This window comes from Gorilla gorilla, chromosome 9 (genome assembly GCF_029281585.2).
Source record: "Gorilla gorilla gorilla isolate KB3781 chromosome 9, NHGRI_mGorGor1-v2.1_pri, whole genome shotgun sequence".
NCBI classification, from domain to species: domain Eukaryota; kingdom Metazoa; phylum Chordata; class Mammalia; order Primates; family Hominidae; genus Gorilla; species Gorilla gorilla.
This window is the reverse complement of record NC_073233.2, coordinates 144,123,457-144,151,251: the sequence shown is the minus strand read 5'-3', so window position 1 is coordinate 144,151,251 and position 27,795 is coordinate 144,123,457. Positions and strand designations below refer to the sequence as shown.

Below are 27,795 nucleotides of genomic sequence, written 5' to 3'. Positions count from 1 at the left end.
ACGTGTTTCCTCAACAAACAAAGCTGAGGGCATTCAGGACCACTAGGTCTACCTTAAAAAAATGCTTAATGGAGTTTTTCAAGTAAAAATGAATGAAGTTGGGAGCGGTGGCTCATGCCTGTAATCCCATTTTGGGAGGCTGAGGTGAGTGGATCACCTGAGGTCGGGAGGTCAAGACCAGCCTGGCCAACATGGCAAAACCCCACCTCCAGTAAAAATACAAAAAATTAGCCAGGTATGAAGGCCACTGAGATCGTGCCACTGCACTCCAGCCTGGGTGACAAGAGTCAAACTACATTTCAAAAACAAAAAACAAAACAAACAAAAAAAAACAAAACTTGAGGCCTGGCCTTCTGCTCCTCTCCAACCTCCCCTTCTCTGGGCCCAAGCCACCTTGGCTGAGGAGGGGGTGAGGAGGTGTGAGCCCCTGCCAGGAACCCCCTGCCCGGACCAAGTACTCGGCCCCCAGGCCTGCATTCAGTGAGGCCTCCCGTGGCGTCAGCATGTTCGTGTGGAGGAATGTGGAAGGTCACTCTGCGGCCGTGTTCCCCTGGTACTCCATCCCCTTCCTCACCCCTCCCTGCAGCCACATGAGGCCCAGCAACCTGCCAGTCACTCAGTGGCCTCCAACCAAAGAAAACAACCTGCCAAGTTGGCAGCTGTTGCTCATGAGCGTCCACCAGGTGGGACAGGGAGTGTTGACCCTCGGCGGCCCCCTGGAGCCACCTGCCCTGAAAGCCCAGGGCCCGCAACCCCACACACTTTGGGGGTGGTGGAACCTGGTAAAAGCTCACCTCCCACCATGGAGGAGGAGCCCTGGGCCCCTCAGGGGAGTCCCTGCTGGACAGTGAGACAGAGAATGACCATGATGATGCTTTCCTCTCCATCATGTCTCCTGACACCCAGTTGCCTCTACCACTCAGATGATGTCAGGCCCAGTCCCTCAGTGCCCTGCGCAAGGAACAGGACTCATCTTCTGAGAAGGATGGACGCAGCCCCAACAAATGGGACAAGGACCACATCGGTGGCCCATGAGTGGCGGTCATGATCTTCAGCAAGCGGCACCAGGCCCTGGCAGGGAGCACCAGGGTCACTCCAACCAGGATATCCGGACCGCCAGCCAGATGCTGACTCTGGCCCAAAGACTTCTACTCAGTATGGAGCTCCAGGCCACTTTGCAGCCCCTGGTGAGGGAGGTGTACATACCATGAATTGTGGGACCTTCAGAGCTTTTCACTTTTCGGAAAATAGCTCCTGTAGGGGCTACAAGATGGAGTGTGAAGAGGGCCTTGGGCCACAGGGAGGTGCCTGCGGACTAGGGGGAGTTCATGCACCCCTTCTTTCTCCAGAGGGGCTGGACTCAGGTGAGTATGGGGGTGGGGGCTCCTGCACTTCGACACAGGCAGTGGGAGGGTTTTCTTCCCATTCCCTCTGCACTCCCAACTTGAGCTATACTTTTTAAGAAAGTGATTCACCCTGCCTTTGCCCCCTTCCCCAGAACAGAACACGTTGATCATGGGCGATATTTTTCATTGTGCCAAACAGTTGCCATGACCGTCATTAAACCTGTTTAACACCAAATAATAAGGAAAATAAAATAAAAAATTCGGGCTTGGTGCAGAAACTCACCCCAAATAAATCACCTACCAAAATATTTACATAATGGTGGAAATATTCCAAAATTCAATATTTTGGGATTTATACACAAAAGATAAACAAATTAGAGGCCAAGAGGCTGCCGGAAGGGAAAAACGGGGCCTGGGAAGGCCGTTGTGAGGAATGAGCTGGGCCTAAAGAGGCCACTGGCAGGCGGGAGCTGGGCCTGCCGAAGCGGCCGAGAGGCAGGAGCTTTGGACTCGGGAGGCCGCAATGAGGCGAGAGCTAGCTGGGCATGGAGAGTCCGCTGTGAGTCCGCTGTGAGTCCGGGCCCGTGCAGGCCTTCGAGAGGCAGGAGGCCGGGCCTGCAAAGGCCCACCGGAGGTCAAGTTCTGGGCCTGAAGAGGCCACCAAAAGTCAAAAGCGGGGCCTGGGAAGGCCGCCAAGAGCCATGAGTTGGTCTGGGCTGAAAGAGGCCACTGGGAGGCAGGAGGAGCTGGGCCTGGAGAGGCTGACTCGAGGAAGTTTTGCACCTGGAGAGGCCACCGAGAGGACGGAGCTGGGCCCGGGGAGGCCGACTTGCTGCTCTTCCAGGCCCAATTTCAGGCCGACTTGACGACGACTTGGGCCTGCAGAGGCCGCCGGGAGGCCAGAGCTGGGCCTGGAGAGGCCGACTTCAGGACAATTTGGGCCTGCAGAGGCCGCCGGGAGGCCCAAGCTGGGCCTAGAGGAGCCCACTGACCTTGCCATTGGAGGGCAGGAGCTGAGCCTGGAGAGGCCACCGTGAGGCCTGAGCTGGGCCTGGGGAGCTTGGCTTCGGGAAGTGGTGGGCCTACCAGGGCCGCTGGGAGCTGGGCAGGAGCTGAGTCCAAAGACGTTGTTGGGAGGCCAGAGTCAGGCCTGGAGACACAGCCGGGAGGAAGAGCTGGGCCCGGAGAGGACGCCGGGAGGCTGCAAGTGGGTCTGGAGAGGCCGATTTGAGGAGGCCCGGCCTCCGCCTCCCACATGGCGGCCTCTGCAGGCACAGCTGTTTCTCCTGGTTGCATCTCCCGCCTCCCAGCAAACAAGCTTTTTTGGCTCAGCTCCCGCCTGCGTTTGTACACCCCGAAGTTTCTGCAACCAAGCTCTTCAGACCCACATCCCGCCTCCCAGTACCTGAACAGTACCAGCTCCGGCTGGAGAACAGAGTCTGTAGGCCCCGCTGTTGCCTCCCAGGGGTGTCTCCAGACCCAGCTCTCGCCCCACCACGACCTCCCAGGCCCAAGTCGCTGCCTGCCTCTCAGCAGCCTGCGTGCGACCCTGCTCCTCCCTCACGGTGGCCTGTTGAGGCAGGGGCTCACGCTGACCTCTCTCAGCGTGGGAGGGGCCGGTGTGAGGCAAGGGGCTCAGGCTGACCTCTGTCAGCGTGGGAGGGGCCGGTGTGAGGCAAGGGGCTCACGCTGACATCTCTCAGCATGGGAGGGGCCGGTGTGAGGCAAGGGGCTCATGCTGACCTCTCTCAGCGTGGGAGGAGCCAGTGTGTGGCAGGGGCTCATGCCTCTGGGCAGGGTACCAGAGGCATGGGCATCAACAGGCCACCGTGAGGGAGGAGCTGGGCTGCACACAGGCTGCTGGGAGGCAAGCAGGGACTTGGCCCCGGGAGGCTGCCGTGGGGGCAAGAGCTGGGCCTGGAGAGGCCCCTGGGAGGCAAGAGTGGGACCTGCAGAGGCCACTCTCCAACCATTGCTGGGCCCGTACAGGCCACCGGGCGGCAGGAATTAGGCCCGAAGAACTTGGCTGGAGAAAGTTCGGGACCTACAAAGGCGGCTGGGAGCTGGGCAGGAGTTGAGCCAAAAGAGCTTGCTTACTTGCTGGGAGGCAGGCCCGGGAGATGCCGACTTCAGGACAACTTGGGCCTGCAGAGGTCGCCGGGAGGCCCAAGCTTGGCGTGGAGAAGCCCACCGACCGGAGACCATTTGGGGCCTGCAGGTGCCATCGGAGGGCAGGAGCTCATCGTGGAGAGGCCACCGTGAGGCCTGACCTGGGCCTGGGGAGCGTGGCTTGAGGAAGCTGTGGGCCAACCAAGGACGCCAGGAGATGGGTAGGCACTGAGTCCAAAGAGGTTGTTGAGAGGCAGGAGTCGGGCCTGGAGACACAGCCAGGAAGAGGAGCTTGGCCCGGAGAGGACGCCCGGAGGGTGCAAGTGGTCTGGAGAGGCCGACTTGAGGAGGTTCTCAGCCCAGAGAGGCCGGCGGAAGGGAAAAACTGGGCCTGGAAAGGCTGTTGTGAGGAATGAGCCCCATGGGCCTGAAGAGGCCACTGGCAGGCGGGAGCTGGGTGTGTAGAAGCTGCTGAAAGGTTGGGAGCTTGGCTTGGGGGGTCCACAGTGAGGCAGATGCTGGGCCTGAAGAATCTGCTGTGAGATAGATGTTGGGACTGTAGAGGCCGACAGGAGGCAGAGGCTGGGCCTGGAGGGGCCAAGATGCAGGAGCTGGGCCTGGAGAGGCTGCAAAGAAGCATGAGCTGGGCCTGGTGAGGTCGACTTGAGAAAGCTCAGGGCCTGGAGAGAAGGCTGGGAGGCAGGAGCTGGGTCTAAAGAGGCCATTGTAACGATGGAGCTGTGCCTGTGGAGGCTGTTGTGAGGCAGTAGGCTCATCTGCGGAGACTGCCATGAGGTGGGGCATGGGCCTAAATAGGCCATTGTGAGTCATGAGCTTGGTCTGTAGAGGCTGACTGGAGAAAGTTCTGGGCCTGGCGAGGCTGCCGGGAGGTAGGAGCTGGGCCAAAAGATTTAAGCACATTTACATTTGTTAGGCACTTTATTTCCATTATTACAATAGATAATAATATATTTAATATATTAATATATTTAACATATTAATATATATAATAAATATATATTTATTAGATATCCAATATATAATAAAATAATTATAGAACTCACCATAATGTAGAATCAGTGGGCGTGTTAAGCTTGTTTTCCTGAAACTGGATGGTCCCACCTGAGCGTGATGGGACAAAGTGACAGATCAATAGGTATTAGATTCTCATAAGGACAGCACAACCTAGATCCCTCACATGCACGGTTCACAACAGGGTGCGTTCTCCTATGAGAATCTAATGCTGCTGCTCATCTGAGAAGGTGGAGCTCAGGCGGGAATGTGAGCAAAGGGGAGTGGCTGTAAATACAGACGAAGCTTCCCTCACTCCCTCAATCAACACCACTCACCTCCTGCTGTGTGGCTCCCTACGGCTCCATGGCTCAGGGGTTGGGGACCCCTGCTCAAGTGCATCCAAAGCGACCCTTCCCACACCAGTCTTCATAGTGGTCAAGGGCAGCAACCACTTAGCTCCCAAGGCATGTGCCTCAGCTGGCATTTTGTCACAATCAACAGTAAGTGGTAGCTTGAGTCATTGTGAGGTCACTTCCTGGAAATCACCAGCATCCCATTTCCCACCGGCAAAGAGCTCAGCACTGCCCCCTGGGAAACCAAACCTATGCCCAAATCCCATCTGTGTGGGTTTATCTCCTGGGACCCTTCCTAACATATTAGTCAGAGTCCAATCAGGAAGCATAAACCACTCAAAAGTTTAAAGTGGTAAAATTTAATACGGAGAATTATTCATTATAACAGGTGAACAGCATAATGAGAGATTGGCTAGCACAAAGTAAAGAGAACTCTAGAGAATACAGGACTAGCCCAGGCCAGGCATGGTGGCTCATGCCTGAAATTCCAGCAATTTGAGAAGCTAATGCATGAGGATTGCTTAAGGCCAGGAGCTAGAGACCGGTCTGGACAACACAGTGAGACCCTGTCTCTATCCAAAAGAAGAAAAAAGTTAGCTGGGAGTGGTGGTGCACACTTGTAGTCCCAGCTACTCGGAATGCTGAAGTTTGAGCCTGGGAGGTCAAGGCTGCAGCGAGGCATGATTATGCCACTACAGTCCAGCCTGGTGACAGAGCAAGACCCTGTCTCAAAGAACAAAACAACAAAAACCGTTTACAGACAGAAAAGAGATAGAGCTAATAAGCTGAGGAAAGATGTTGAAATGTGACAAGTAAAGTAACATGAGGTCTTTTGTCTATTTAAAATAATCAAACAAAAAATGACTTACTAAATTATAATACCCTGTGCTGGCAAAGGTGCAGTGAAATGGGCACTTTCTTATACTATGAGGGGTGTTTACATTGTGTATAAGCCTTCTCGGGTAAAGCTTGTCAATTTTTTAAAATAATGGAGACAGGGTCTCACCATACTGCCATACTGCCTCCTCCAACTCTTGGCCTCAAGCAATCCTCCTCTCTTAGCCTCCCAAAGTGCTAAGATTATAGCTGGGAGGCACCCAAAACCCTGTCAATTTACATCAAGGGTAATGAGAATGTCCATTCACCATGACTCACAGTAATCTTACTTCTGGGGAGACAATTCAATCTAAACAAAAGGTCATCTGTACAAGAAATGTCTTACTGACAGCGAAGACATCTAAGACAAAGGGATTTTAAAAACAGCCAGAAGGAAAGACATTTTACTAGCAGAAGAAAAAGTTAGACTGACAACTGACTTCTCAACAGCAAAATGGAAATGAAAAAACAGTGGCATATCTTCAAAGCGCTGAGACCCTATAGCTATCAACTTAGAACAGTATGTACAGCAACACTATTTTTCAAGAACGAGGAGAAAATGAAGGTAATTTTGGACAAATAAAAACTGAGTTTATTAAAACATACTTCCAAGAGAAAGGAAATGACCCCAGAAGGTAGGTCTGAGTTGTAAAATAGAACAGCAAACAAAGAAAATGGCAAATGTGGGTAACTCAAAAGGACACAGACTATATAAAATACCAATAACGCCTAATTTGTGAAGTTCAAAAAAGAATAAGATAGGACTAAAATATTGGACAACAAATGCATATATGTCAGAAGTGATGTGGCCAAAATGAAAAAGCATACTAAAGATCCTTGCGTTGTTAAAAAGAGAATAAAGACAGTAACCTTAGGCTTTGTGAAATTATACACACATATTAAATTTTCTAGAGTAATCAATAGAAGAATAAAAATAGAATATGTAACTTCCAGACTAGTGCAGGGAGAAAATGAACAAGAAAAAAATCAATTAAAAAAGATATGAAATCACTATCACAGAAGAAATTTTTAACATAACTCTTAATAGATCAGACAAAAATCAGGGCCATAAAATTTATATAACACAATTCACAAGTTAATCTAACACACATATGTAAAATATTGGACAAAAATCAGGGCTACAAAACTTATATAATGCAATTCATAAGTTAATCTAACATACATATGTAAAATATTGCTTTCAATAACTAGAGAATGCATGTTGTTTTCAAGCATACATGGAACATTTACAAAAACTGACCATGTATTAGGCCATAAAGCAAAAACCTGCAAAAAAAAAAAAAAAAAAAAAAAAAAGATGGGAGGAAGGAAAGAAAAAACATCCTCTAACCACAATGAAATTAAGTTAGAAATTAATAACAAAAAGATAAGTAGAAATAACCTTATTTGCTTAGAAATGTTCTTGAAACACAAATCTAAATAACCCATGGGTCAAGGAAGAAATCTTCATGAAAATGTAAAATACATAGAACTACAAGGTGATTTTTTAAATACTGCATAATAAAACTCATAGGTGTAGCTAAAGCAGTAGTTAGAGGCAAATTTGTAGTCTTGAGTGCTTTTATTAGCAAAGCAGCCAACTTAATATTGGAAAAAGAACAACAAAATAAACCTCAAAAAGTAGAAGAGAAGAAGTAATAAAGAGCAGCAAGCCATGAAATAGAAAAAAAGATACAATGGAGATGATGAATAAAGTCAAAAGTTGCTTCTTTGAAAAAACTAATCAAATTGAGATACATATAAAATACTCTAAATGACCCAAGGAAGGGGACTTAGCCTAGCCTGGGGCATGTGTGTGGGAGTCAGGGAAGATATACAGAAAACATGAGGTAAAACTTAATTCTTGAAGGATACGTAAAAAGGTAGCCAAACAAAGGGAGGGAGCATTCAGAGGAGGAAAAACATGAACAAAGGTCAAGAGGAATAGCACAGCATGAAGGCTCAAGCAAACCACATGCAGTGTGGTGTCAGTAGTGCATAAAGTTCAAGGAATATGGGAAATAAGCCTAGAGAAGGTTAGGGCCAAGTGTTAATTTTTTTAAATATTCAACTGAGTCTTCATTATGTACCTGGCACTTTACATGATTATAGCTTTTTATGCTGGCAATACATAACTCCATGAAATATGGTTGTATTATGCCCATTTTACAGAAAAAGAAACTGAGTTTCAGAGCAAAATATGCCAAAAGTTACACATTGAGTTGTTTCAAACCCCTATCTGTGTAGGTCTAGAGCTCATGCTTACACCCACCAAGACATAATGCATCTTGGGTTGTGAAAAGCGTCATATGGAGCCTTCATAAGGAGTCTGAACTTTGTTCTTCAGGAAAATATTCAAAATTTCCCTGAAAAAAACAAAGGTCATTCTTACGAAGAAAGTTTAGAGTACTGTTACAGCTTCCATCAGGTTGCATACTACCTTATGGTGAACATTTGGATTGTTTCCACTTTCTGGCTATTGTGAATAATGCTACTATGAACAATAGTGTACAAGTTGTTTTGTGCACATATGTTTTCGTTTCTCTTGGGTTTCTCTTGGGTATATATCAGAAGAGAACTGCTAGGATGTTTAACATTTGAGGAACTGCCAAATTGTTTTTCAAAATGGCTGCACCATTTTACAGCCCCACCAAGAGTGTATGAGGGTTCCAATTTCTCCACATCCCTGCCAACATGTACTATCTGTCTTATTTATTATAGATAACCCAATAGGTATGAAGTGGTATTTCACTGTGGTTTTGATTTTCATTTCCCTAATAGCTAATGATGGCATACGACATTTTAATGCAGCTCTTAATGTACCCCCCCCCCTTTTTTTTTAACTCCAGAAATATTTTGACAAAACCTAAGAAATCACCTATCAAAACTGGCTGGGTGCAGTGGCTCATGCCTGTAATCCCAACACTTTGGGAGGCTGAGGCGGGTGGAGCATGAGGTCAACAGATCGAGACCATTCTGGCTGACACGGTGAAACCCCATCTCTACTAAAAATACAAAAAATTAGCTGGGCATGGTGGCGGGCACCTGTGGTCCCAGCTACTCGGGAGGCTGAGGCAGGAGAATGGTGTGAACCCAGGAGGTGGAGGTTGCTGTGAGCTGAGATCGCACCACTGCACTCCAGCCTGGGCGACAGAGCAAGACTCTGTCTCAAAAAAAAAAAAAGAAATCACCTATCAAAACTTTTGGCAATAAAACTGCCAAAGTATGTGAAATGCTTAAGCCCTACCTCTGGGTAGAAGATCAGGGATGACATAAGGAGTTAGAACTAATGAGAAGGTCAAGGATGAGCCAGGCACAGTGGCTCACACCTAGAATCCCAGCACTTTGGGAGGCCGAGGTGGAAGGATCACTTGAGGATAGGCGTTCATGACTAGCCTGGGCAACATAGTGAGACACCACCTCTTTTTATTTTAAAAATAAAAAAAAGAAGGTCAAGGATAAAGAGAAAGCCAAGCATGTCCACTGAATACATTATTTGAATGTTAAAAAGAGTGAGTTTACATTGTGATATGGCTGTTTCAAATTAGGCATAATGGCCACACCAAAATAGCCATATCAAAATGCCCCACTTTGAACTATGCACTGATGATTAGAATTAAGTATTTGGTGAAGACAGGGCCCATAGGTTGGAGAAGATTCATTTGTTTCACTCTCTTCTCCAGTATTTGTCATTATATTCTTCAAAAGTAAGTATTTATAGGAACCCTCAGAGCTGAGCATAAATTGCTAAAACTATTTTGGAAAGCAATTTGGCCATATATTCCAAAAGCCTTAAAATGTATATTCCGTGTGGTCTAATTATTTCATTTTTGGAAAGTTAGCTTAAGAAAGTAATATGAAATATGCTGGGTGCAGTGACACACACCTGTAATCCTAGCAATCTGGGAGGCTCAAGCCAGAGGATCATTGAGGCCAAGAGTTCAAGACCAGCCTGGGCAACATATGGAGACCCCATCTCTACAAAAAAAAATATATATATACAAACATTAGCTGGCATGGGGGCGCACACCTTTAGTCCTAGCTAGTTTGGAGGCTGGGGTGGGAGGATCACTTGAGGCCAGGAGTTCAAGGGTGCAGTGAGCTATGTTCACGCTGCTGCACTCCAACCTGGGCGACAGAGTGAAACCTTGTCTCTAAAGACAAAAAAAAAAAAAAGAAAAGAACATGAAATATAGGAAGGAAGCACATTCCTGAATAATTTTTAATAGAGGGTTCAATCTAAACATTTAATACCAGGAAAATAAATAATGAAATACAACCCACTGAATGAAATATTTTGCAGCAATTAAAATGACATTAACAAAAAGTTGTATAGCAAGGAAAAATGTTTAAATTATAATGTGGGCATTAATGTTAATGATACAATAAAATCGTATCAGATTTGTAAAACAAAAAAATATATATGCCCAGAAGAAATACTGGAAAGAAATGCTCGAACGTGAAAGCAGTCATTCCATCTCAATGGTAGGACTATAAATGTTTTAAAAATATTTTTTCCAAATTTTTAAGCAATGTACAAGTATTATTTATATAAGTGAGAAATGTGCTTTTTAAATAAAACCAACATCCAGGCTCAAAGCCCAGTCCTGCACTGAAGGACTTATGTAAACACTAACTCTGATGTTCTTATTTCTAAAGGGGCCAGGAACTCACGCTCTCTTCAGAGGAGCAATACAGTCCACCAGAAAAAGACCTGGCCTACAAGCCAGGAGAGCCAGCCTCTAGATCTAAGCTGTGTGTCTCTTAACACCTCTGAAGAGTGGAAGAGTTGAAAGAGAACAAACACTGATTGCGTACTGACTTTGCCATACATGTTACATGTATGATTAACATGGAATAACCCCCTAAGTACCATGATGCCCCATGTGACAGAACTAATACCTGGTGGGGATTCAAACCCAAATCTATAGATGCAGGGACATCTGTACAACAGAAATAATGAAATCTACCATACTTACTGCACAAAGTCAAAGTCATGTTAGATAAATCTATGTGAAAGTTTCATATAAAATATCCAGTTCCATGGATATGGAAAACTCTAAGCCTCTCCACACAATCTCTTAATTCACTAGGTATTTCATAGCACCTGAAGGCAGAATTATGTGTTTCTTCTGCCTTCTTGAGCTAACAAGTCAAAAGTAATTAAGGACTGTTTTTAGTGAATGAGAAGAAGAAATTTTTTAATTGTAATGTGGATCATGCAAGGCAAATGAATATTTGGTAGACATTTAAATAACCAACGGGGAAATATTTACAATGCATATGAGATAAAAAGTAACCATAATATTTACAAACCAATAAGAAAAAACATACACAAAACAACCCAAAAGATAAAATGAACAAAAAATAGATTCAGTCATTTCACAGATGAAGCAAGACAAATGACAAATTAACTTATGCAAAAAGTTTAACCTTGTTGACAATCAGAGAAATGTAAATTAAAAGAACACATTTTTACCTGTCAGTCTGGCAAAGATACACAAGATGAATAGTATATAGTATTGGAGCAGATATGCAAAAACAGGCAGTCTCAAACCCTGCTGAGGGCAATTTGATAGTAACAATCAAAATATAAAGCACATATGCCCTTTCATCCAACAATTCCTAGGAATTTATTCTACAGAAGTATTTGCACAAATACACACTTAAAATGTCTGAAAAGGCCAGGTGCAGTGGCTCATGCCTGTAATCCCAAAACTTCGGGAGGCCAAGAGGGGGCAGATCACTTGAGGTCAGGAGTTCAAGACCAGCTTAGCCAACATGGTGAAACCCCATCTCTATTGAAAATACAAAACTTAGCTAGACATAGTGGCACACACCTGTAATCCCAGCTACTCTGGAAGCTGAGGCACGAGAATTGCTTGAACCTGGGAGGTGGAGGATGCAGTGAGCCAACATAGTGCCATTGCACTCCAGCCTGGGTGACAGAGTGAGACTCTGTCTCAAAAAAAAAAAAAAAAAAAAGAGTCTGAAGGGTGATGTTAATTGCACCACTCTTTGTAATAGCAAAGAAAACACGTAGAAACAACAACTGTCAGTAAATTGTGGTATATAAAATGGACTATTAGGTTGTTAAAATGAAATGAATCTATATATACTAACAGAGAAAGATGTATATGAGGTACTGCTAAAACAGCAGTTGCCAAACACTATCTATATGGTATAACTGCAGCATTTTAAAAAATGAAATATCTGCTGGGTACAGTGGCTCACATCTGTAATCTCAGCACTTTGGGAGGCCGATGCAGGAGAATCACTTGAGCCCAGGAGACTAGCTTGGGCAACATAGCACAATGCTGTCTCTACAAAAAAATATTAAAAATTAGCTGGGCATGGTGTGCACCTGTAGTCCCAGCTCCTGGGGGGCAAGGGTTGCTGAGGTGGGAGGATGGTTTGAGCCCAGGAGGTGGAGGTTGCAGTGAGCCGAGATTGCGCCACTACACTCCAGCCTGGGTGACAGAGCAAGACCCTCTCTAGAAAGAAAAAATAAAATATGTGTATATTTATATTTATATACAGCATATATTTGTATCTCTACATGTGATATCATGGTGGTAATTAGCACAGTTTACCAAATAGCCTGATTCTCCTCTTTACACCCTCACGGTGGGATTGCGCATCCCCCATCCCTCTGAGGTTAGCCATGGCCCTGTAACTTGCTTCAGCGAATCAAATGTGAGCCGAAGGGATGCATCACTTCTGGGTAGACGTTTTAAAAACCAGTGCAAATTCACCACCACATGCTCTTTCCCTCCCTCAGTGACTCATGAAAGCAGGTGTCACAATGGGAGACCACGATCTCAATAACCAAGATGATGAGAGACCCCTGCTCCCCAACCCCACCAGCGCCCATTGAACCCATGCGCAAGAAATAAACTTTGGTTGTATTAAGCCACTGCTCTGAACTCTTAAGTCACCTCATGTAAAATGACCAGATTCATCTTCCTAGATGTATAAATTCATAAACCTTTTATTGGGAACAGAGCTTTTGTGTATACAATCACACAATTATTATTATAACCACCTTATGAGGCATTATTATCTCTAGTGCACAGATGAAGACCAGGGAGGCTGGCATGCCTAAGATAAGATACACACTAATGTCAGAGCTAAAGCTGGAACCTAAGTCTTCAAGTCTACTAGTTTTGTTTGTTTGCTTTTGAAAGTTATCCCACCGCCCTGTCATAAGTACAGATGGTTCCTAATGATCCACTAGTGGTTCCCTGGTATTTGCAGCTCCTTTAAGGAATTAAAGACATTTATGAAATTGGCTGGGCACAGTGGCTCATGCCTGTAATCCCCGCACTCTGGGAGGCTGAGGCAGGTGGATCACTTGAGGTCAGAGTTCAAGACCAGCCCAGGCAACATGGTGAAACCCCATCTCTACTAAAAATACAAAATTTAGCTGGCCATGGTGGCGGGTGCCTGTAATCCCAGCTACTCAAGAGGCTGAGGCAGAATTGCTTGAACCCGGAAGGCAGAGGTTGCAGTGAGCAGAGATCGTGGCACTATACTCCAGCCTGTGTGACAGAGTGAGACTCCACTTCAAAAAGAAAAACAAAAAAAATGTTGTCCAGGCTAGTCCTGAACTCATGAGCTCAAGCGATCCTCCTGCCTCAGCCTCCCAAAGTGCTAGAATTGCAGGTGTGAGCCATGGCACCTGATCGAGAAATACACTTTTGAAAAGAGTTAAGAGAATTTTCTTTTTATCTCACAGAGTTTTAAAAAATGTTAATACAAAGATTCAAGAATAAATATGCTTTCTTATTAGCATGACTTGTTATTTCTTCTTTCATAAGTCAGAAATGAGAAACGGTAGTTTTATTTGTTACATGTATAAGTTCTACCACTTTCCAACCTAGAATTATCAACTATTTAAAATAATATGTTCAGTATATCAGAAAGTATCTGAAAATAATCAAGCCAGATATAAAAGACAAAAAAATTGCTAAGTTATTACTTATGACACCAAGCTTATAATCCAACCATTCACAGATGCTATACACAAAGAGAAGGGAACTAGACCAGGTATGGTGACCTGTAATCCCATCACACTGGGAGGCTAAGGTGGGAGGACTGCTTGAGCTCAGGATCTCAAGACCAGACTGGGTAATACAGCAAAATCCTGTCTCTACTAAAATACAAAAATTAGTTGGGCATGGTGGCCTGCACCTGTAGTCCCAGCTACTTGGGAGGCTGAGGTGGGAGAATCACCTGTGCCCAGGAAGTCAAGGCTGCAGTGAGCTGTGATTGCACCACTGCATTCCAGCCTAGGAGAGAGAGTGAGACCTGAGTTTTTTCCTCCATGCCTTGCTACCTGTGCTGCCCCACAGGGAACGGAGGGAGCTGAGGCTGAAGAAGCAGGGATGGGTCAGATCATAAAGGGCCTGCATGCCATATTATGGAGAAGATGCTTTATCTCACCAGCAATGCAGAGTCCCCGTACAGTTTTTAAAAACACAGTGACGTAAGATTTGTTTTCCACACAGATCACTCTTCTTGTGGAGGTGTAATTTAATCCTCAATTCTTCAATTTCATCTAAAGCCCACATTGATCCACCCTCCTCTCCCAGAAATTCATGTACCCCAGGTTAAGAACTCCTGTCCAAGAATAAGATAACAGCAGCAGGAACAATGAGAGGATTAAAAAAAAAAAATTCCAGAAGATGCTAATCTAAAGGAAGTGATGACTGCATGGAATCAGTAGGGAATGAAGAATTCAGGTTTCTAGCTCTGATGTTTCAACAGACGGTGGTGTCACAACTAAGATAGGAAATATAGGAGAAAGAGAAACACTTTTAAAACTACAAGAATGTAGTTTAAAAAAAAAATCTTAGATATGTTCTGAAAAATATGGCATAAGCCTGATCCTATTTCCCCAGTGAATTCCACAATAACCTCCACAATGTTTTCAACTGACAGTGTTTCACTAATACTTTATCTTTCTCTACTCCCTTCTGTTCTTTAATTAGCTAATTAACTAAAAACAAATCTGCACATGCTAGAAGGCCTAAAGAAATTTTTTTTTTTTTTTTGAGACGGAGTCTCGCTCTGTTGCCCAGGTTGGAGTGGAGGTAGTGGCACAATCTCCATTCACTGCAAGCTCCACCTCCCGGGTTCACACCATTCTCCTGCCTCAGCCTCCCAAGTAGCTGGGACTACAGGCGCCCACCACCACGCCCGGCTAATTTTTTGTATTTTTAGTAGAGACGGGGTTTTACCATGTTAGCCAGGATGGTCTTGATTTCCTGACCTCATGATTTGCCCACCTCAGCCTCCCAAAGTGATGGGATTACAGGCATGAGCCACCACGCCCAGCCAGAAATATTTCTATTTTTAAAAATTCCTTTCTGGATTGTGCATAATCACTGCCTAATATGTTTGGTAAATCTGGTAAGTTCTTACATCATATCTGTATTTACAGAGACCCTTTGCTGACCACCTCCTGCCTTTATCCCACCTGAGTCAGAGAGCGAGACCTCCAGCAGAAGCCTTTTTACCTTTGACAGTTCTCCCAGGTGAGGCCACACCCAGCCCAGTTTGTCCAGCACACACTCGTCAAACTTTGCCTGCTGTTTGCGTCAGTGACAAAATAACTGCTGGCCAGTATAATCAATGCAAGTCCAATATTCTGTAAAAGGCTCTGCACAGTGACGTTTTATCTGCCTGGAAAAGAAAGCTGGGTTAGGGGCATCTCTTTGCAAAACAATGAAAAACAGAAAAGTGAGAAAAAAATAGGTACAGATCTCAAATACATAGCCTTGCTTTTTGAAAGGTATGTGAGTACATATTCTTACCTCACTTACAAGACAACTTCAGGATCCTCAATTTGAGAACAAGTTAGTAAACAAAAAAGATTTCTGAGGTAGAAAACCTAATTTCTTTATATAGTAAGAAGAAAAGAGCGTAGCCTAATGCACGCCTATCTTACTCAGAGAGGAACTCCTTACTTGGGGCCTATTTATTCTTTTCTTTAGATCCAATTCCTCTAAGGGTATCAGCTTAGCAAATTTAGAAGAGAAGGAGGCATAATTAAATCATGGACATGCTGATAGAAGTCAAACGTGACAGACAATGGCAAAGGAAGAGACAGAATTATAAAAAGCAAATACACAAACTAACAAGCAGAAGATCCTGGGATCATTCAGTATAAAGACAAACTGTACTCCACTCCTCAAAAGCTCAAGGTCCTCATTTTATTTACGCATTGAACAAAAATAGATATTAATCCTTGCTATCAAGAACAAAGTTATATTATATTTGGTATTCTCTGTTAAGAAGCAGGCTAGCATATAATTCATTCTGTGGCCATCAAAAATGGCTAGAGAAAATTTAACTTCTGTGTATAAAAAGAATAAGTTTCAGTTTTTTGCAAAATCCTCCTTATCTTATCATTCAACCCTGCTAGTATGCATGTTCAAGCAAGAATAAAATACCATCATTTTATGTAAAAGCCATACTTGAGGCAGTGAAATTCAGAACACCTTTCTCCCAATGAACTAATAATTTTATTATTTAAGTGCTTACCTGTCATACTCCAGAAATCTAGCTACACTCTCACATGAATCTTGTTTAACATGGATCAGGAAGGAAGGATCTCAGAGATGGCTTAAGTATACAGTGAAAAATCTGCTTTCCACCCTGCCCAATAAGCCACTCAGTTGCTCTCCTAGAGGTCCACCAATGTCACCAGCTTCTTAGGTTTCCCTTCCGGGTATACTAAGCATAACCTGCACCCACATAACTTCTACTCAAGAATCACTTTGGTAGAAAGCAACCATTTCCAATGGGAGTTTTATATTCCTCCAAAACGCAGCAGCAGCAGACGGGCTGCAAGCCACTACTCTAGTAGCACGGATCCCTGTTCTGGACCCTGTTACCCATACCTAACAATTATCTACTAATGCCTAAAACCAGCAACTTCAGCAGTGAGAAATTCCTCTATGGAGGCAGTTAGGCACCTTGGGAATTTGTGAAATCCAAACATTCCTTAAAATGTACTACCACTGGGCCATGGAAAAAATGCTTTGCAAAAGTTCTCTTAGAAAATAAAAATTGTTTAGGCTGGATGCTGTGGCTCATGCCTGTAATCCCAGCACCTTGGGAGGCCAAGGTGGGTGGATCACTTGAGGCCAGGAGTTCAAGACCAGCCTGGCCAACATGGCAAAACCCCATCTCTACTAAAAATACAAAAATTAGCCAGGCAGGTGGCACACACCCGTAATCCCAGCTACTCAGGTGGCTGAGGCACGAGAATCACTTGAACCCAGGAGGCAGAGGTTGCAGCGAACAAAGATCACACCACAGCACTACAGCCTGGGTGACAGAGTGAGACTCTGCCTCAAAAAAAAAAAAGAAAAAATTGTTTAAATAAACACACACACACACTCAGTCTCGCTGGCAATCAAATCAATGCAAATTGAAACATTTGCACCTCCCAAATACTGCAAATTAAATATTTGCACCTCCCAAATATTTAAATACTATGCATACCAGAATCCAGCGCTGAGGACAGCATAAATTGATCCAACATTTAAAAAACAAAAGCATTTGCTGGGCACGGTGGCTCACACTTGTAATCCCAGCACTTTGGGAGGCCAAGGCAGATGGATCACGAGATCAGGAGATTGAGACCATCGTGAAACCCCGTCTCTACTAAAAATACAAAAAATTAGCTAGGCGTGGTACTGGGTGCCTATAGTCCCAGCTACTCGGGAGGCTGAGGCAGGAGAATGGCGTGAAGCCGGGAGGCGGAGCTTGCAGTAAGCCAAGATCGTGCTACTGCACTCCAGCCTGGGCGACAGAGCGACACCCCATCTCAAAAAAAAAAAAAAAAAGCGATACAGTTCAAGAGCCATAATGATGTTCAAAGCCCTTTATAGAGTAAACTCACTGTTAGGAAATTTATGCCAAGGAATTATTAACTGATGAAAATGATCTATACGCAAAGGTAATCACTGCAGATTTATCCAAAATAATCAAAAACTGAAATCAACAATGATGTTCAATAACAGGAATTGGTCAGGTACGTTATGGTTGGTTTATCCACTGATGGAATAATATATAACCATTAAGAATGATGATCATGGTCAGGTGTGGTGGCTCACACCTGCAATCCCAGCACTTTGGGAGGCCAAGGAGAGTGGATCACTTGAGGTCAGGAGTTCAAGACCAGCCTGGCCAACATGCTGAAACCCCATCTCTACCAAAAATACAAAAAAATTAGCCAGGCGTAGTGGCGCAGGCCTGTAGACCCAGCTATTCAGGAGGCTGAGACATGTGACTCGCTTGAAGCCAGGAGGCAGAGGTTGCAGTGAGCCAAGATCACACCATTGCACTCCAGCCTGGGCAACAGAGTGAGACTCCGTCTCAAAAAAAAAAAAAAGATGATCATGAAGACTATATAGCAACTTCGAAGAATGTTTCCAATAATATCAAGTGAAAAATGAATTTCTCAATGTATACATACTATGATTATAACCACAAAAATATCTTTGCATAGGGACAGAGACAGCAGATGCAAGAAAGGAGGAAAGCAGCTACTGTGCTAAGGTATCTATTTTTTTTCTCTAACTTCATTGTAGTGGACATCGGTGGTTTCTGCCTAGCCAGCAGTCATTCCCCATTCTTCTGTAACATCCTTCTAATTTTCCTTTGGGAACAACCCCTCCCTGTCTCTCAGCAATGTGGTTTGGATGAAGCTAAGTCCACTCCCCATCTCAGGCCTGACCAATTAGAGCTTTTTATCTCCTGAAGCACAAGTGATGCAATGATACGTATACGAAGTCCGCCAGCCAGGACAATTAGACTCAGTTCAGGAGCTTCTGCTCACTTCTGGATAAAGGGCACACTTTGTCTAGGTTTGCTAAGCAAGTATCAACAGAACAGCCACTCGAGTGGCTGGTGGCCATTTTTGGTACAGCAAGGTGAGAGTCTTTCTGAAATGAGGTCAACAGAGAAAACCAGGACTAAGAGATTGTGAAAAGAGGAGAGGCAAAAAGACATCAAGTAGTTGTGAAATTATTTAAGCCCTTGAATCCAGCCCTGCCTGATGCCAGGCCTATTTCTGGACTTCAGAGTTACAAGAGCCAATTTCCTTTGAGTTCACTCTCTCTCCTTTTAAATAGAGTGCTAATATGCTTGTTAAAACATTTTCCTACAATTACACTGTTTAGTTTTTTTTTAGTTAAGTATCAAGCACAATGACCTACCTAAAACCTAACTCCGAATACAGTTTTCTTTCCATCATACCTGTGTTCTGTAGTAATGACAAAACCTAGTGAATGCCTGCTTAAAAAGGACTGTGATAGGTTGTTTTACGTGCCTTTTCAAATTTTTCACAGCAAAAAGACTTTCCCCTTGCTGTAGCAAAAATGGTCACCAGTCACTTGCTTAGCAAACCTAGATAGGTATTATTTTACAATTTGGAAACTGAGATTCATGGAGATAAAAGAACTTGCCAGATAATAAAAACAAAACCAAAAATAATTATCATCCTTTGAATGTTTTACCTTGGTCTGATTTCAAAGCCTATGTACTTCCTAATAAAATCCAGATTATTAGCTGGCTGTTCACTTATTCATTTAAACCTTTATGCTTCAACCAAGTAGGCACTGATACCAAAGATTTTTACCTAAAGAAGTCCAAAGCACACTTGTTGACCAGTTTGCCTTCCTCTAAACACCGCCTCGGATCTTTCTCTTCCCAGCAGCAGAGCATAAACTCCTTGTTGGGCTTATCACATTGAGCTCCATAGTGATGGGCCGCAGCTTTAAGCACAGCAGAACTAATTTTCACCTAGGAAAGGAAAGATGGGACAAAGGCCACAGACTGTGAACCAGAATACCACTTTCTCAGCTTTACCTCATGCGGGTCAGAATAGAGAACACAAAAGTAGCACTGTTCTGACTTTACCAAGAAAATTAAACACTGTCATAATAATAATTTTTTTTTTTTTTTTTGAGGCAGGGTTTCACTCCCATCCCCCAGGCTGGAGTGCAGTGGCGCGATCTCGGCTTACTGCAACTTCGGCCTCCCAGGCTCAAGCGATTCTGCTGCCTCAGCCTCCCAAGTAGCTGGGATTACAGGCATAAGCCACCTCGCCCAGCGATCCTTTAAAATCTATGGTGATTTAGAGAACACGAAGCTCTTTCACATATATTATTTTCTTCACTTTTACAATAGTCTCATGAAGAGATTAATATTCCCATTTTAGAGCAGAAGAAATGGCACCCCTAATAGAATCTTTATTTATGGTAGAGAGAAAAGGGGTGTAGAGAAGGATGGAGTCTTCTGGGATGCAGGGAGAGGAACCAACTCTGGAGAGCTTTGCTGAGTTTCTGCTGCTGGAATAAAATTAATAGATATATAAGGCTGGGCACAGTGGCTCATACAGGTAATCCCAGCACTTTGGGAGGCCAAAGCAGGCAGATCACTTGAGGCCAGGAGCTCAAGAACAGCCTGGCCAACATGGTGAAAGCTTGTCTCTAGTAAAGATACTAGAGATGTATCTGGGCGTGGTGGTGCACACCTGTAATCCCAGCTACTAGGGAGGTTGAGGCATGAGAATTGCTTGAACCCAGGAGGCAGAGGTTGCAGTGAGCCAAGATCACGCTACTGCACTCCAGCCGGGGTGACAGAGCAAGACTCTGTCTCAAAAAAAAAAAAAAATTAAATTAAATTAAATTAAATTAAAGGATAAATAAAACTCTCAGAGGACTATGGAGTCACAGAAGATGAGGCTGGAAGAGATCACAAAGAGCATCTAGTCCATCTAGTAATAGTCCATCTAGTCCATCTAGTAATAACTAATAATAAAGTACTAAAATCTACAAATTTTTTAAAAATCAGAGCATATCCAAGGTTGCCATCCCTTTAACTATGCCCACCAGTTTCGCTCAATAGTATTTTAGTGATATTTTCTTGAGAAGATACACAGTGTAGATATAGCCAGCTCAGAGAGAACTGCAAACTGTCCAGGGCCTACAAACAGCTGCTTAAGCAAGAGACCTGTGGTCCCTTTTCTGTACTACCTTTTCTTATACCAATACCACAATGTTTTAATTACTGTCACTGAAGATAACATTTTGTTATCTGGGAGAACCATCCTCCTCATTCTTCCTTTTCAAAACTTTTTTGGCTATTCTTTCAGATGAACACCTTCCCCCAATAATTTGCATTCAAATTGTATTAAATTTAGTTATATGTTAAATTAGGGAACAATGGGCACTTTTTATAATACTGGGTGCCTGCTCAAACTTCACATCCTCAGAGAGCCTCTCTCTAATCATCTTATATAAGCTATCATCAGTGGTCACTCATGTGGTCTGGTCTTAGCATTCATGTGCTAAGTCTGATCAATTCTAGACATACTTGTTCTTTCCTCTCTGTAAGCACAGTTTCTGTATTAAGCACCAATTACACTGGGGTCATTAACATCTTTCTCAATAATTTTAAGAGCCCCTGAGTGGTCTGTGTGTGACTAGAACATAAGCTCCCAGAGGGAAGGGATTTTGTTTTCAACAGAGATCCACTACTGTAAAGATATCAATTCTCCCTATATTAAGCTATGGTAATTAAATATAATGTTGAATACGGTACACACCAAGCACCCAAAATAGTGTCTAGCACAAGTAGCTGTTGAGCACCCACTCTTTGCTAGAAAATGGGGATACAATAATTAGAAAACAGATATGAATACATCAATCACACCTTCTCATCCACAACACAGTATTTCTCTCCATTTATTCATAGTCAAGTCATTCTTGTCCTTTGGTTAAAACTAGTTTCCTTCATTATAGGGACCTTGAACATTTCTTGTTTATTCCTCAGTATTTTAGCACTTTTGATACTATCTAAATAGGATAGTTTTTCTATTAGACTTTCAAACTGTTTACTGCTTGCTTGTATACTGTATTTTCTCTCCAGCCATCTTACTGAACTCTTGTTAGTTCTGACACAAAACTCAAGAAGATTAACAGAAAAACTGCCATTTACAAATAAAAACTGTCTCTTTCCCTTCTGCTACTTTATTTTTTTCTTCTTATTCTCATTTCCTATTTTATTGCTTTAACCAACCCCTTCAGGACAATACAGATGAAGAGCAATGACAGCAGACAACCTTCCCTTTTTCTAAAATTAAAAGCAAGTTTGGTATAATATTTGCTGTTGGTATCAGGAATATAGTTGTTTGGATATTCCTTGTTAAGAAAGCTTCTTTCTAATTCTAATTAGTTTTGCTTTACTGTTGTTTTCTATACCAGAAAAGACTAAAATTTTTAGGCTTTGCTTTCATTAATTTATAAATGTAACATAGAGCATTAACAGATTTTGTAAAACTGATCCAATGTATTTCTAGAATAAAATCTAGTCTGTCACAGTGTATTATGCTTTAATACACTACTGAATTTGATTTGTAAAATTAAAAATTGTTGTGTGAGAAGAGTCTGTAATTTTATTTTATTATTTTTTGAGACCAAGTTTCGCTCTTGTCCAGGCTGGAGGGCAGTGGCGCAATCTCGGCTCACCGCAACCTCCACCTCCCGGGTTCAAGTGATTCTCCTGCCTCAGCCTTCCTGAGTAGCTGGGATTACAGGCATGCACCACCACACCCGGCAAATTTTGTATTTTTGGTAGAGACGGGGTTCCTCCATGTTGGTCAGGCTGGTCTCAAACTCCCGACCTCAGATGATCCTCCCACCTCAGCCTCCCAAAGTGCTGGGATTATAGGCGTGGGCCACCACGCCCAGCTGTAATTTTATTTTTTATGCACTTTATGCAGCTAGATTATTAATAAAAGGCAAGGAAAGATGACAAGAGTAATTAATCTATACACTACAGAAAGGAGAATAAAGTTATGACTATGTCTATTAATAGTGCAACTGTTATAATTATCAAAGATAAAGTTATGACATAAGTGAAATCTGCCATGATGACTCTAATAAATTTATGTTTAAAATCTGTAAAGTTTTTGTATTAAAGTTTTTGAAAATAAAAGAATTTATTTAGGTAAACTGGCACACATTTGCTTGTTTTATTACCTATAAACAGCTAGGAGAATAAAAACTAACACTCAAACTTTTCTAAAAGCTTAATATATTTTAATAATTAAGTTAGTTATATTTACTTGTCATATGCCTTAAAAGAGCTTTAACTGGCTGATTCAATTATTCAAAGGCCCAAAACTATACGGCCCAAAAAGCCTGACACATTATTTATTTCCCTACAAATGTGGAAATCTTATCAAAATGAAGGTATACACATGTTGCTGAGCATATAAAACACCATCCCTGTCACAGGAAAATAAAGGAAGACATTGAGTCTGTTTCATAATTAATGAAAAAGAGGGATGTGCTAGAGACAACACAGTGAGTCAGTGGCAACCCCAGAACTAGAACACAGTGATTGTGACCTCCAACCAGGCTTCTTCCCATTATATCACCATCACTGAGGTGGATGAGCCTGAGATGTCACCATATCCCCTCACCTGCTTCTTCACTGAGACTGATGAATTCCAACAGAAACAACATCCTTTCACAGCTGTTTACCATGAATATCGTCTCAAATTCATTCAGATCTCTTTGTCTCAAACAACACAGAATTTCAACATCCTTCTCATTTATTCTCACAACAGCCTCACTGCACAGCAGGGCTACACAGTCTGCAGGTGTGGAAACTGAGACAAAGTCACCATCTAGAGCCAATCAACCTTCTAGTCCTGTCCTTGTCTCCTTAAACTACGTCTGTACCTCTTTTTATAGTACTTTATTTATACCATGCCTTGAGTTTTCCTAAATTTATGTAAAACAGAGAATAGTACTTAATAGAACTGTTATGAAGATTAAATGAGTTAATATATATAAAAATAATAAGAACAGTGCCTATCACATCGAAAGCACACCATAAATATTAGCTATTTTTGTTTTTACTCAAAATTATCAAATGTGTCCAAGGACTTTCCAGTCCAAAGCTTCTGACTGCTTTTTCAATGGGGATGTGTCATAACTCCTAAGCCAATGAGGTCCAAAATGTATTTAACTCGCTCTCCAAACGGGCTTCTTTTTCTGGCTTCACCAGTACTATTGCCACGCTGCAAATCTGACTTTGATTCTTCAACCTTCCCTACCTCCAAAATCTAATCCATTGCTAAGTCTGATCAATTCTAGATATACTTGTTCTTTGCTCTCTGTAAGCACAGTCTCTGTAAGCACCAATTACACTGGGATCATTAACATCTTTCTCAATAATTTTCAGAGCCACTGAGACCAGTCTCCCTGCTTTTCTTTTTCTTTCTTCAATCCATTCTTCACACAGCTGCTACCGTGATCTCCCTAAATGACAATTCTTATTTTACTCTGCTGTTATATTAGCAACCAAACTGTCATTCAGCCTTAACAGCAGAATAAAGCCTCAACTTCTTAACGGGTACCGAAAGGCTTCTGGACCCAAACTATCTTTCCACCCTTCTCACCCACAACATTTCAAAAAGGGACTGACTATTTACTGTTCTCTCAAAACACTGAACTCCTTTTTGACTCTCTGCATTTTCCCATCTCCTTACTTTTGCTCGGACCCTACCCTCACTTAGAGGGGTCTTCTCTTCATCTCCGCCCATAAATGCCATTCTTCATATGCCATTTAGTCATGTCTTACATTATGCCCAAAAAGTGCTTTCTCTATTCCCTTTATAGTTTCAGAGAATTTTATAGCTGGGATCACCTCATCTTACAAATAACCGTGTCTGCAAATGCTAAAATCAAGTAATCAAGGTGACCGGCAGGTAGGCCTAGAATTTAGATACAACTTCAAATCTTTTCCTAAACCACATCTTCCCCCTTTCATAGTATTTAATCACACCTTGTCTTGTATTTTTGTTATTTATGTAATTATTCGTATGTTCATTCAATTGTGTGAAGAGTAAAGGCAAATGTATTTCAGATACATCAGTTGTATGAAGTAGAACTTCAGATGTTTGTTGAACCTAATAAAAATTGCAACAAGAAATACAGCAACTCAAGATTAACCCAGCTACATGGGGTGGGGGCAGGGGGGTGGTTCACCGGGGAGAACAAAAGAGTGGGGGCCACATGGCAGCTCCCCTCTGCCACCTCAGAGTAAATGTCACTTTAATATAATAAAGTCCCTGGACATAGCTAATAATTTCCTCCTCTGAGGAAAATAACAGTTGCCACTCTCACAGGCATCTAAGATTAAATGAAGCATTGCAGGTAGAAGACTTAACATATGGCCAGGCGCGGTGGCTCACGCCTGTAATCCCAGCACTTTGGGAGGCCGAGGCAGGCAGATTACGAGGTCAGGAGATCGAAACCATCCTGGCTAACACGGTGAAACCCCGTCTCTACTAAAAATACAAAATATTAGCCGGGTGTGGTGATGAGCGCCTGTAGTCGCAGCTACTCGGGAGGCTGAGGCAGCAGAATCGCTTGAACCCGGGAGGTGGAGGTTGCAGTGGGCCAATGTCGCGCCACTGCACTCCAGCCTGGACGACAGAGCGAGACTCTCAAAAACAACAAAACAAACAAACAAAACACTTAACATAGTGCCTGGTATATCATTGCTGGTACATCATTTCTAGTCTTGGCCTTCCTCTCCTTTAATACAGCGTGTTCTACTATCCAGCCCGGCCATGACACTCCTCTGCCTTAAAACCTTCCACCTCTTCCCACCACCTCCCTTACTGGATCAAGTCCAAACTGTTTGGTCTGGCCTTGTAGAAGCTGCTTCCAAGTCCTATCTCAGCCCGAGTTGCCTCTCCAGGCTCAGCACCTGCTGCTTCCCACCACCACCACTAGGGTCACATCAAACTGTACTTGGCTCCCTAAACACACAAGTTCTGCTAGGCCGTCTCATTCTTGTGAGTTTTCACCCATAATATAGTGGAAAAGCACTGGTTTTAAAATCAGACCTGGGTTCACTTCCAGCTCTATTACTTACGAGCTCCGTGACCTTGGGCAAATCATTTCTACTCTCGGGGACTAATTCCTTATTTATAACGTTACGACCAATTGTGTGTGTGTGTGTGTATATATATATATATATATGACCAATTGTGTGTGTATATATATATATATGGTGTATATATATATATATATATCCTACCTTATAGTGTTGCTGGGAGGATTCAATGAATTAATGCATGGAAAGTAATTAGCATCCTGCCTGGTATCTAGAAAGGACTTGATCATGTTAGCTATAATTAGTAGGGTATGTTTCTACTTCACTTCTCACAGCACTAACTACATTGTACTGTGACTGCCTCTTTATGTGTCTGTCTCCCTACTGGATTGTAAAGTCCATGAAAGCACGAAGTATATCTCTTCCAGCGTTACCTGTACACGTTAATTACTCAAATGATATCTCTTGAATAAACGAATGCTTTAAATGGGTCCTGTTACCAAACACCTTCCCAAGGCTGTGAGTAGATGCACGCTCCAATATTGTCTCATTTTCCCGCGGCTTCGTCAACCCACTCCATGCACTCGGCACCGGTGATACCACTTTAAGGTAGGTGACCGTCCCCCTCGACTGTGAGCCCCTAGAGTTGTATACTCACCTCGCATGCAAGTTTGAGGATTAAGCGACATAAGCTAAGGAAAATGACTCGTTGGTGCTTAATAAAATGTATCACTATTATTCACGGAAGGAGAAACAGGTCGCTGTGGAGGGCGAAAGGGGGAGGATTCTAGAGCCACTGCAGGATGCGACAGGGTGGGGTAGAGAGGGGAGGCGACTCCCAAAGCTGCGGAGGGGACCTCCGGGGGTCGACCTGTATATGCGTTGGAGGACTGGGGAGGGGGGCCCGGGTCCCAGGATCCGCGGAGCCCAAGCGGGGCTAGGCCCAGGCCGGAGAAGCCGCAGCCCCATGTCTCCCCTGCCTGTCCTCCGGATAGCCTCACCTCATCTACTTTCAGCTCCTCTAGAGCGGGCAGCTCCACTATCCCCGGCATGACGGCTGCAGCCCCGACCCCGACGAGAAGCCCTCAGCCGCGTCGCCCCCGTCTCCTCGAACTCCCCTTTCGACCGCCGAGTGCCACACGGCGCATGCGCATGCGCATCTGGCAACACGCACGCGTATTGCCCTGCCCAACCACGAGCGAGAGAGCGTGCGCAATACCGAGAACTCTTCGGCCTCCAGCGGGGTGGGGCTTCGATTCGGCTCCGCCCACCCCTCCGGTTGTCATAGTGATGCCGTTTCCACTGAGACTCCGGATCCTAACAGCTGGAAGCTAAAAACAGGCGCCATGGAGTACACAGGGAGCAAATATATCGGGGAATATGTAGATGGGAGGTAAGGGGCTCATTTGATTCACTTACTATACCTTGAATAGCTGTGACTGGAAAAAGACGGCTTCTTGCTTCTGCGAAACACCTTGTGCCAGGCACTTTCACAAACTTGCCCGAGTAATTTTTTCAAGGACCGTATCTAACAAGCAGCAAAGCTGAGATGCATTCATTCCATATATACTTATATGTGTGTGTGCATTGACTGTGTGTGTGTGCTATCTGCCAGTTTTAAACATAGGAATATTTAAAATGTCAAGATCCTTGCTCTTAGGGAGTTTATAATCCAGTTGGAGATGTATTGCCAATAAACAAATAAGTGATAAAATAATTACAGATAATGGTAAATGCTATAAAAACAAACACGAAGATTAGGGAAGAGAGACTGGCTAATCTGAATCTACACGGTCGCTTCCTTCCAGGAGGAGTTCACGATCTAGGGATTATTATAGAGGATTTTATACACAAATCACTGTAGTGGACTAGTAGTAAAAAACAATTCAACAGTTTTTTTTTTCTTTTCTTTTCCTTCCTTCCTTCCTTTCTTCCTTCCTTCCTTCCTACCTTCCTCTCTTTCTTTCTCTCTCTCTCGTTTTTGTTTTATTTTCAGACAAGATCTCGCTCTGTTGCCCTGGCTGGAGTGCAGTGGCCTGTTCACTGATTACTGCAGCCTCGACCCCCTATGCTCAAACAATCTTCCCGCTTCAGCCTCCCAAGTAGCTGAGACTACCGGTGTGCACCACTACCCCCAGCAAATTTTTCAACGCCTTTTGTAG

At 43.6% G+C, this 27,795-nt stretch overlaps 1 protein-coding gene across 1 annotated transcript; it reads right to left on the bottom strand.

The window, feature by feature from the left end:
• Positions 1–4,540: 4,540 nt before the first annotated feature.
• Positions 4,541–26,784, bottom strand: LOC129525577 (NADH dehydrogenase [ubiquinone] 1 alpha subcomplex subunit 8-like). The gene is made up of 4 exons (XM_063693698.1): positions 26,635–26,784; positions 19,353–19,516; positions 15,220–15,385; positions 4,541–4,577 (listed from the first exon to the last, which is right to left on the bottom strand). Exons 1-3 carry the CDS (start codon positions 26,683–26,685, stop codon positions 15,301–15,303), a joined length of 300 nt encoding a protein of 99 aa, XP_063549768.1. The 5' UTR covers positions 26,686–26,784; the 3' UTR covers positions 4,541–4,577; positions 15,220–15,300.
• Between the last annotated feature and the right edge of the window lie 1,011 nt (positions 26,785–27,795).